This window comes from Ranitomeya imitator, chromosome 3, assembly GCF_032444005.1.
Source record: "Ranitomeya imitator isolate aRanImi1 chromosome 3, aRanImi1.pri, whole genome shotgun sequence".
Classification (NCBI taxonomy): domain Eukaryota; kingdom Metazoa; phylum Chordata; class Amphibia; order Anura; family Dendrobatidae; genus Ranitomeya; species Ranitomeya imitator.
Genome location: NC_091284.1, coordinates 131,829,371 through 131,841,587, shown reverse-complemented (window position 1 = coordinate 131,841,587; position 12,217 = coordinate 131,829,371). Strand labels below are relative to the sequence as shown.

The 12,217-nt window shown below is 43.1% G+C and overlaps 1 protein-coding gene across 1 annotated transcript in view; it reads left to right on the top strand.

Moving 5' to 3' along the window:
- APOO (apolipoprotein O) overlaps positions 1-12,217 on the top strand; it is a 103,214-nt gene that overhangs the window by 69,572 nt on the left and 21,425 nt on the right. Inside the window, exons 4-6 of the mRNA XM_069761461.1 lie at positions 390-444; positions 964-1,059; positions 5,955-6,046. Coding sequence (XP_069617562.1) covers positions 390-444; positions 964-1,059; positions 5,955-6,046 — 243 coding nt within the window. The remainder of the gene's footprint in view (positions 1-389; positions 445-963; positions 1,060-5,954; positions 6,047-12,217) is intronic.

Sequence of the window (12,217 nt, the reverse complement as noted above, 5' to 3'; positions counted from 1 at the left end):
TGATGTGATTGCAAGGCAGCTCCAAATTTTATATGATGCCTTTGTCACAAATCATTCCCATGACCTCCTTTACGTAGACTGGTGTTTTTCTTACTGCCTCATTTATAATTTGGGGCAGACAATATGTAAATTATGAAGAAATGTAAAAGAAACCATTAAAAATAAAACTACCGTAAATGTATATGAATTATTTTGTTTGTTTCATTCACGTTGGTGTTGCAGTAGTTGAGGAACATGTAACCTAATCCTGACTAATGCATATCACTGATTTTTTTTTTGTTCTGCACATTTTTTATTATTACTTTATATTTCCAATAATAATAATTTTGCACCAAATGATTTGTATTCGCATACTTTAATAATAACTTTTTTCCCGTTATTTTGTGCAGGATGTGTATGTGAAGGCCAAACCTAAAGTGGAGACCGCTATAGAGCACTCAAAAGGTACGAAACTCGGTGAAAAACTGTACTGGAGAGATTTATCAGTAATGTACAATGCATGCATTGAATGCAGCAAAAATTGAGCGCATTTCAACAAATTTCTGAATGTGGAGCTTGTGATTAGATTTGTGTTACAAGGATTGCTGTTCCTAAATAATCTCATAACATATATAGGCATACAAATGTTATATACATATTTTACAGTTCTTCTCACCCTTAGGCTACGGTCACACTATCAGTATGTGGTCAGTATTTTCCATCAGTATTTGTAAGCCAAAACCAGGAGTGGAACAAACAGAGGGGAAAGCTATAATAGAAACACGTCACGAAGTCGGTATTTTTGACTCACTCCTGGTTTTGGCTAACAAATACTGATGTGAAATACTGACCAAATACTGCTAGTGTGACCGTAGCCTTAGTCCCTTTTCCTACCATTTTCATGTCACATATTTCTTTGTTATGTTTCTTCTGTAAAAAGATTTACTAATTACCCCGCTATTAACTTGCTCCCCTTGATTCTAGGGACATATGAAATGCTAAGAGATGCACCGCCAGGATTCTACCCCAGGCTTGGCTTGATTGGGTTTGCTGGTATTGTTGGATTATTCCTTGCAAGAGGTTTGTGGATTCAAGATTAAAGGGTCCATTTAGTTTCTAGATCTCACTTTGATAGTATGTCCATTTACATGTCCTACTTTTCTAATATTTTTACTCCATTGTGTTGCCAAACTCTCATAATCAACTGAGGACAGACACGTGATAAAACTAATCAATTATACGTAAACTCTCTGAAAACAGAGAATTTGCTCAAGAAATCCTCAGTGGCTTCAGCACCCTTACTAAAGTCAATTATGACCTTTACTTGTCATGAGATCTACAGGTGCTTCTCACAAAATTAGAATATCATCAAAAAGTTAATTTATTTCAGTTCTTCAATACAAAAAGTGAAACTCATATTTGACCAAACCGCTGCATGACCAGCTCTATCCTCACCTACTGTATTCTCACCCATCCCTTGTAGATTGTGAGCCCTCGCGGGCAGGGTCCTCTCTCCTCCTGTACCAGTTGTGACTTGTATTGTTCAAGATTATTGTACCTGTTTTTATTATGTATACCCCTCCTCACATGTAAAGCACCATGGAATAAATGGCGCAATAATAATAATAACAATAAAAAATAATAATATATTATATAGAGTCATTACACACAGAGTGAGCTATTTCATGTGTTTATTTCTGTTAATTTTGATGATTATTGATTAGAGCCAATGAAAACCCAAAGTCGTTATCTCAGTAAATTAGAATACTTCATAACACCAGCTTGAAAAATGATTTTAAAATCTGAAATGTTGGCCTACTGAAATGTATGTTCAGTAAATGCACTCAATACTTGGTCGGGGCTCCTTTTGCATCAATTACTGCATCAATGCTGCGTTGCATGGAGGCGATCAGCCTGTGGCACTGCTGAGGTGTTATGGAAGCCCAGGTTGCATTGATAGCAGCGTTCAGCTCGTCTGCATGGTTGGGTCTGGTGTCTCTCATCTTCCTCTTAACAATACCCCATAGATTCTCTATGGGGTTAAGGTCAGGCGAGTTTGCTGGCCAATCAAGCACAGTGATACTGTTGTTTTTAAACCAGGTATTGGTACTTTTAGCAGTGTGGACAGGTGCCAAGTCCTGCTGGAGAATGAAATATCCATCTCCAAAAAGCTGGTCGGCAGAGGGAAGCATGAAGTGCTCTTAAATTTCCTGGTAGATGGCTGCTCTGATTTTTTTGGTCTTGATAAAACACAGTGGATCTACACCAGCAGATGACATGGCTCCTCAAACCATCACGGATTGTGGAAACTTCACACTAGACCCCAAACAGCTTGGATTGTAGCCTCTCCACTCTTCCTCCAGACTCTGGTATCTTGATTTCCAAATGAAATGCAAAATTTACTTTCAACTGAAAACAGCACCTTGGACCACTGAGCAGCAGTCCAGTTCTTTTTCTCGTTGGCCCAGGTAAGACACTTCTGGCATTGTCTATTGGTCATGAGTGACTTGACACAAGGAATGTGAAACTTGTAGCCCATGTCCTGGATACGTCTGTATGTGGTGGCTCTTGGAGCAATGACTCCCGCAGCAGTCCACTCCTTGTGAAACTCCCCCAAATTTTTGAATGGCCTTTTCTTAACAATCCTTTCAAGACTGCGGTTATCCCCATTGCTTGTGCACCTTTCTCTACCACACTTTTTCCTTCCACTCGACTTTCCATTAATATGCTTGGATACAGCACTCTATGAACAGCCAGCTTCTTTAGCAATGACCTTTTGTGGCTTACCCTCCTTGTGGAGTGAGTCAGTGACTGCCTTATGGACATCTGTCACGTCAGCAGTCTTCCCCATGATTGTGAAGCCTACTGAAGGGACCTTTTTAAATGCTAAAGGCCCCTTCACATTAAGCGACGCTGCAGCGATACCGACAACGATCCGGATCGCTGCAGCGTCGCTGTTTGGTCGCTGGAGAGCTGTCACACAGACAGCTCTCCAGCGACCAACGATCCCGAAGTCCCCGGGTAACCAGGGTAAACATCGGGTTACTAAGCGCAGGGCCGCGCTTAGTAACCCGATGTTTACCCTGGTTACCAGCGTAAAAGTAAAAAAAAACAAACACTACATACTTACCTACCGCTGTCTGTCCCCGGCGCTCTGCTTCTCTGCACTCCTCCTGCACTGGCTGTGAGCACAGCGGCCGGAAAGCAAAGCGGTGACGTCACCGCTCTGCTTTCCGGCTGACCGACGCTCACAGCCAGTACAGGAGGAGTGCAGAGCACAGCGCCGAGGACAGACAGCGGTAGGTAAGTATGTAGTGTTTGTTTTTTTTTTACTTTTACGCTGGTAACCAGGGTAAACATCGGGTTACTAAGCGCGGCCCTGCGCTTAGTTACCCGATGTTTACCCTGGTTACCAGTGAAGACATCGCTGGATCGGTGTCACACACGCCGATCCAGCGATGTCCACGGGAGATCCAGCGACGAAATAAAGTTCTGGACTTTGTTCAGCGACCAACGATCTCCCAGCAGGGGCCTGATCGTTGGTCGCTGTCACACATAACGATTTCCTTAACGATATCGTTGCTACGTCACAAAAAGCAACGATATCGTTAGCGATATCGTTATGTGTGAAGGTACCTTTAGGAAGCCTTTGCAGGTGTTTTTTGTTAATCTAATTTACTGAGATAATGACTTTTGGGTTGTCATTGGCTGTAAGCCATAATCATCAACATTAACTGAAATAGATCACTCTGTTTGTAATGACTTTATATAATATATGAGTTTCACTTTTTTGTATTGAAGAACTGAAATAAATTAACTTTTTGATGATATTCTAATTTTGTGAGAAGCACCTATATATTGAAATAGCTTGAAAAGCCTTAAAGAGAAACAATGTCATCTCCTAAGGCCCCATACACATTAGATGGCTGTCAGATAATAGTCATCTCAGCCAACTCTCCCATACACAGGAGCTCTCGTTCAGTTGAGCACAACTGTGCACTCGATGAGAAAGCAGCCAGACGAAATTGGACATGCCCAATTGACATCTTTACTTACTATGAAATGGCCGGTGCCGTCATACACATCAGGTTGTCAGTTGAGTACATCAACATTGGCAGGTTCAGCCAATATTAGGCTAATGTGTATTAAGTTCTTTATTTATCAGGCTTTAGGTTTTTTAGCCAGTGGTTGAATGGAATCTGTATCTGTTAAGGTTCCATCAAATACAGCTAAGCTTTATTGGTAAAGATGAGGTTGGGGGACGCAACTTCAAGGTTAAAACTTTGCACTACACAGTTTGAAGGTGAAGAACTGGCTCTAGACAAGTTACTTGATAAGCTTGCTATCCAAAAGAAAGCTGTTCTTGAACCTAACATACTAAGAAGAAAAGCTCGTTCAATCTCCTTTTACAACCTCAAGAATCCAGAGTGAAAAGTAAATTGGGAAGATTGAGCTATTCCAAAGGGACAAGGAAAGGAATATCTTGCCTTAATAGCACTTCTAAGATGGTGAAAGCAATGCAAAGTTGTGTTACCAAGTGGGAGAACCCAATAACTTCACAGAGAATGTCAAAAGATGACATCCAATTAATGGATTGTACACCCTATCCAAGAGGGCAATAGAAATAAAAATTCCTTCTGAAAAAAACAATTTTGCCTTCTCCTGTACTTCTGGAAGCTATAGAAAATGGTCTGCAAAAACTCTTCCAGATGCAAGTTATTACTTCAGTCCACCCTTTGCAACAAGGATAAGAAGACTATTTTTGTCTGCTGCGTGTAAGTAAATGCCAAATTGTCATTCAAAATAATAAATTTACAAAAAAATGTTTGCAAACAGAGAGCTGGTTCCTATTTCCTTCTGCCTGTGTTCCATGCATCTTGAAACTTGTGACATGTTCCCCATAAAACCTCTTGAACTAGGGATGTTTCTGTCTACTGGGCTGAGAAGGCTAACACTTTCCTCATGAAGTTTTACAGGTTTGTGGGCTTCATACCTTCTCAAGACACAAGATCTGTTGTCAGTAAAATAATTTGCCTTTGGAAGGAAGGCGCTCCAAACAATGGTTACTCTCTAGCATGTTATTTGTTATTGCAGCATTGTATTGAAGGGCTGTCATAGAGGTTGATTTAAGAAAGTAAAATTAGTTCCTACAGGTAATTTGGTAGGAATACTCAATGATGGCTTCCTTACTTACTGCCCTTTCTTTTACTTATGCTAGGCAACTTTTGGAAAAGATAATGTAGGAGATTCTGAAGAGCTGCAAATGGGACTTGCATTGACAAGCCATGTTTGCATAGTCATGTCTTTCTTTTTACAGTTTCCCTTTCCCTAAATGTCTACCTGGATGGGGCTCAGCATGAAGACATAAAATCTTATCATTGATTTTTGGGATGCTTTTACGTTTCCCCATATATTTATCAACTCTTACATGTGCAAGAGGTCTCCCCTTTTGCTGGGAGCTCCCTGACGTTTCGACAATATTGGCAAATACATTCCTGTAGAGTAACAAATGACAATTTAGCACTATATATGTGTGTGAATGGTTATTTTGAACAAACTGGCCAAGGAGGGTGAGTAGGGGATTTCTACCTCTTGATTTTTTTTTCTCCCTATCAGGCTGGTTTCACACGACCGTGAAGTACGGACCATGCTCAGATAGGAATGCCAGGCTGATATGCCTATATGGCAGTTAGGCAAGTCTCCTGACCTGAACTATCTGGCCGGGTATTCTGACCCAAGCACTGTAGATGTAGACATCTGGAACTGGTCTTGGGGTGTGGAATCGGCCTCCTGTGCGGTCATTGATGTCATTCTTTCAGTTCTAAAATAGGCCAGATCTTACGGGATTAATTTGAAACTACCTTTTCCCTCCAGCCCTATAATTTATATCATGTCAACGATAATTTCTACTGTTATACAAATGGCACCAACCACTAGGAACTGGATATCTGAAATATAGTTTCTTTTTCCAACAGGTTCAAGGATAAAAAAAGTAATCTATCCACTTGGGTTTATGGGAATTGGTGCCTCCCTATATTATCCTCAGCAAGCAGCTACAGTTGCCAAGGTAAGGCTGACATGCTTTATTGGTAACTTCTTATCCCTGAGCGCTATGTCTGTATTGAGTTATGATAGGGGGCAGGAATGGTATATTAGTCATTTTGCTTGTATTATGACCTTCATAGATGCAACTTTATCGGCCTTTTGTTCATTACAATATATTAAAGCACCATGGCAGCATGTCACACTAAGACCTAAATAGTTTCTACATACAATACAGTTGTGGAACTAACCCTTGGCAAAATGCAATTGCTAAGTGACAGACATTCCTCGATCACAATGTAACGTCTAATAAGACATTCAGTTGTTTTCAGTCTCGTTCACACTTTAGTTTTGCACGTTTGTCATTTTTCATTTGTCATTGCTGCATAACTCTGTAGCTTCAATGGGGGAACTTCTGACAACTCTTAGGCCACGTTCAAACATGGAAGACTTTTAGATGGGTTCCAACATAGTCTTGTCCAGCATTGTGGTGTGAGATGACATCAAAAATAAATTTATATTGATTTCTGCTAAACACTTGAGATTAAAGGATCTTTCTCAACTTTTTCTGCCGGAGTGCACCGCACCCCAACATTGGGCGTTGTGCTCCTTCTTGATTAACAGTTCGGGCCAGCGGCATCATCAAACTGCCGGCAGCAAATGTGGGCTCTCTGATGCTCCTAGTAGCGGAAGCTTTGCCTTTGCAGCATCAGAGGAGTATGGGTGCTGTTATGATCCGGTGACCTTGGAGCCGCATGGAACTTTCTCTGGAGTTGGTGGAAACTATACTGACCGCAAATCCTGAACTAATCACCGCAACTAGAAGTAGCCGTGGGGTGTGCCTAACAAATCCTAGACACCTCGACACAGCCGGAGGACTAAATACCCCTATAGATGAAAATAGGAATACTACCTTGCCTCAGAGCAGAACCCCAAAGGATAGGCAGCCCCCCACAAAAATTGACTGTGAGTAGTAGAGGAAAGACACACGCAGGCAGGAAACAGGATTTAGCAAAAGAGGCCACTCTAGCTAAAATAGGAAAGGATAGGATAGAATACTAAGCGGTCAGTATTAACCCCTTCATGACCCAGCCTATTTTGACCTTAAAGACCTTGCCGTTTTTTGCAATTCTGACCAGTGTCCCTTCATGAGGTAATAACTCAGGAACGCTTCAATGGATCCTAGCGGTTCTGAGATTGTTTTTTCGTGACATATTGGGCTTCATGTTAGTGGTAAATTTAGGTCAATAAATTCTGTGTTTATTTGTGATAAAAACAGAAATTTGGCAAAAATTTTGAAAATTTCGCAATTTTCACTTTTTGAATTTTTATTCTGTTAAACCAGAGAGTTATGTGACACAAAATAGTTAATAAATAACATTTCCCACACGTCTACTTTACATCAGCACAATTTTGGAAACAAAATTTTTTTTTGCTAGGAAGTTATAAGGGTTAAAATTTGACCAGCGATTTCTCATTTTTACAACGAAATTTACAAAACCATTTTTTTTAGGGACCACCTCACATTTGAAGTCAGTTTGAGGGGTCTATATGGCTGAAAATACCCAAAAGTGACACCATTCTAAAAACTGCACCCCTCAAGGTGCACAAAACCACATTCAAGAAGTTTATTAACCCTTCAGGTGCTTCACAGCAGCAGAAGCAACATGGAAGGAAAAAATGAACATTTAACTTTTTAGTCGCAAAAATGATTTTTCAGCAACAATTTTTTTATTTTCCCAATGGTAAAAGGAGAAACTGAACCACGTAAGTTGTTGTCCAATTTGTCCTGAGTACGCTGATACCTCATATGTGGGGGTAAACCACTGTTTGGGCGCACGGCAGGGCTTGGAAGGGAAGGAGCGCCATTTGACTTTTTGAATGAAAAATTGGCTGCACTCTTTAGCGGACACCATGTCACATTTGGAGAGCCCCCGTGTGCCTAAAAATTGGAGCTCCCCCACAAGTGACCCCATTTTGGAAACTAGACGCCCCAAGGAACTTATCTAGATGCATAGTGAGCCCTTTAAACCCCCAGGTGCTTCACAAATTGATCCGTAAAAATGAAAAAGTACTTTTTTTTCACAAAAAAATTCTTTTAACCTCAATTTTTTCATTTTCACATGGACAACAGGATAAAATGGATCCTAAAATTTGTTTGGCAATTTCTCCTGAGTACACCGATACTTCACATGTGGGGGTAAACCACTGTTTGGGCACATGGTAAGGCTCGGAAGGGAAGGAGCGCCATTTGACTTTTTGAATGAAAAATTATCTCCATCGTTAGCGGACACCATGTCGCGTTTGGAGAGACCCTGTGTGCTTAAACATTGGAGCTCCCCCACAAGTGACCCCATTTTGGAAACTGGACCCCCCAAGGAACTTATCTAGATGCCTAGTGAGCACTTTAAACCCTCAGGTGCTTCACAAATTGATCCGTAAAAATGAAAAAGTACTTTTTTTTTCACAAAAAATTTATTTTCGCCTCAATTTTTTCATTTTCACATGGGCAATAGGATAAAATGGATCCTAAAATTTGTTGAGCAATTTCTCCCGAGTACGCCGATACCTCATATGTGGGGGTAAACCACTGTTTGGGCACACGGCAGGGCTCGGAAGGGAAGGCGCGCCTTTTAACTTTTTGAATGGAAAGTTAGCTCCAATTGTTAGCGGACACCATGTCGCATTTGGAGAGCCCCTGTGTGCCTATGCAATGGAGCTCCCCCACAAGTGACCCCATTTTGGAAACTAGACCCCCCAAGGAACTTATCTAGATGCATACTGAGCACTTTAAACCCCCAGGTGCTTCACAGAAGTTTATAATGCAGAGCCATGAAAATAAAAAATAATTTTTCTTTTCTCAAAAATGATTTTTTAGCCTGGAATTTCCTATTTTGCCAATGGTAATAGGAGAAATTGGACCACAAATGTTGTTGTCCAGTTTGTCCTGAGTATGCAGATACCCCATATGTGGGGGTAAACCACTGTTTGGGCGCACGGCAGGGCTCAGAAGGGAAGGCACGCCATTTGGCTTTTTAAATGGAAAATTATCTCCAATCATTAGCGGACACCTTGTCGCGTTTGGAGAGCCCCTGTGTGCCTAAACATTGGAGATCCCCCACAAATTACCCCATTTTGGAAACTAGACCCCCAAAGGAACTAATCTAGATGTGTAGTGAGCACTTTGAACCCTCAAGTGCTTCACAGAAGTTTATAACGCAGAGCCATGAAAATAAAAAAAAAAATTATTTTCTCAAAAATGAATTTTAGCCCGCAATTTTTTATTTTCCCAAGGGTAACAGGAGAAATTTGACCCCAAAAGTTGTTGTCCAGTTTCTCCTGAGTACGCTGATACCCCATATGTGGGGGTAAACCACTGTTTAGGCACATGCTGGGGCTCGGAAGTGAAGTAGTGACGTTTTGAAATGCAGACTTTGATGGAATGCTCTGTGGGCGTCACGTTGCGTTTGCAGAGCCCCTGATGTGGCTAAACAGTAGAAACCCCCCACAAGTGTCCCCATTTTGGAAACTAGACCCCGAAAGGAACTTATCTAGATGTGAGGTGAGCACTTTGAACCCCCAAGTGCTTCACAGAAGTTCATAACACAGAGCAGTGAAAATAATAAATACGTTTTCTTTCCTCAAAAATAATTTTTTAGCCCAGAATTTTTTATTTTCCCAAGGGTTACAGGAGAAATTGGACCACAAAAGTTGTTGTCCAGTTTCTCCTGAGTACGCTGATACCCCATGTGTGGGGGTAAACCACTGTTTGGGCACACGTGGGGGCTCAGAAGGGAAGTAGTGACTTTTGAAATGCAGACTTTGATGGAATGGTCTGCGGGCGTCACATTGCGTTTGCAGAGCCCCTGGTGTGCCTAAACAGTAGAAACCCCCCACAAGTGACCCCATTTTGGAAACTAGACCCCCCCAAGGAACTTATCTAGATATGTGGTGAGCACTTTGAACCCCCAAGTGCTTCACAGACGTTTACAACGCAGAGCCGTGAAAATAAAAAATCATTTTTCTTTCCTCAAAAATGATGTTTTAGCAAGCAATTTTTTATTTTCTCAAGGGTAACAGGAGAAATTGGACCCCAGTAATTGTTGCGCAGTTTGTCCTGAGTATGCTGGTACCCCATATGTGGGGGTAAACCACTGTTTGGGCACACGTCGGGGTTCGGAAGTGAGGGAGCACCATTTGAATTTTTGAATACAAGATTGGCTGGAATCAATGGTGGCGCCATGTTGCGTTTGGAGACCCCCTGAAGTGCCTAAACAGTGGAAACCCCTCAATTCTACCTCCAACACTAACCCCAACACACCCCTAACCCTTATTCCAACTGTAGCCGTAACCCTAATCACAACCCTAACCCCAACACACCCCTAACCACAACCCTAATTCCAACCCAACCCTAAGGCTATGTGCCAACGTTGCGGATTCGTATGAGATTTTTCAGCACCATTTTTGAAAAATCCGCGGGTAAAAGGCACTATGTTTTACCTGCGGATTTTCCGCGGATTTCCAGTGTTTTTTGTGCGGATTTCACCTGTGGATTCCTATTGAGGAACAGGTGTAAAACGCTGCGGAATCCGCACAAAGAATTGGCATGCTGCGGAAAATACAACGCAGCGTTCCCGCGCAGTATTTTCTGCACCATGGGCACAGCGGATTTGGTTTTCCATATGTTTACATGGTACTGTAAACCTGATGGAACACTGCTGCGGATCCTCAGCCAAATCCGCACCGTGTGCACATAGCCTAATTCTAAACGTATGTGCACACGCTGCAGAAAATGCTGCGGATCCGCAGCAGTTTCCCATGAGTTTACAGTTCAATGTGAACCTATGGGAACCAAAAATCGCTGTACACATGCTGCGGAAAAACTGCACGGAAACGCAGCGGTTTACGTTCCGCAGCATGTCACTTCTTTCTGCGGATTCCGCAGCGGTTTCACAACTGCTCCAATAGAAAATCGCAGTTGTAAAACCGCAGTGAAATGCGCAGAAAAACCGCGGTAAATCCACGATAAATCGGCAGCGGTTTAGCACTGTGGATTTTTCAAATCCGCTGCGGAAAAATCCACATAGGACCAGAATACGTGTGCACATACCGAAACCCTAGCCCTAACCCTAGCCCTACCCCTAACCCTACCCCTAACCCTAACCCTAGTTCTTACCCCAACCTTAGTGAAAAAAAAAAAAATTCTTTATTTTTTTTATTGTCCCTATCTATGGGGGTGACAAAGGGGGGGGTCATTTACTATTTTTTTTATTTTGATCACTGAGATAGGTTATATCTCAGTGATCAAAATTCACTCTGGAACGAATCTGCCGGCCGGCAGATTCGGCGGGCGCACTGCAAATGCGCCCGCCATTTTGGAAGATGGCGGCGCCCAGGAAAGAAGACGGACGGACCTCGGGCGGCTAGGTAAGTATAAGGGGGGGGAGATCAGGGCACGGGGGGGCGTCGGAGCACGGGGGGGTGGATCGGAGCATGGGGGGGGGTGGATTGGAGCACGGGGGAGGATTGGAGCACGGGGTGAGGGATCGCTGTGCGGGGGGGGTGGATCGGAGCACGGGGGGGGGTCGCTGTGTGCGGGGGGGGATCGGAGTGCGGGGGGGTTTGATTGAAGCGCGGGGGGTGTGATTGGTGCACGGGGGAAGCGGACAGGAGGACGGGGGAGCGGAGCACAGGACGGAGGGGAGCGGACCACAGATCGGGGGGCTGGGGGGGCGATCGGAGGGGTGGGGTGGGTGCACATAAGTGTTTCCAGCCATGGCCGATGATATTGCAGCATCGGCCATGGCTGGATTGTAATATTTCACCAGTTTTTTTAGGTGAAATATTACAAATCGCTCTGATTGGCAGTTTCACTTTCAACAGCCAATCAGAGCGATCGTAGCCACGAGGGGGTGAAGCCACCCCCCCTGGGCTAAACTACCACTCCCCCTGTCCCTGCAGATCGGGTGAAATGGGAGTTAACCCTTTCACCCGGCCTGCAGGGACGCGATCTTTCCATGACGCATATGCTGCGTCATGGGTCGGAATGGCACCGACTTTCATGACGCAGCGTATGCGTCAAAGGTCGGGAAGGGGTTAAAACCCTTCCAAAAATATCCACAGCAGAAAATACAAAAAACTCCACCATCTAACTAAAGATGTGGAGCGTATATCTGCAACTCCAGAGAATCCAGCA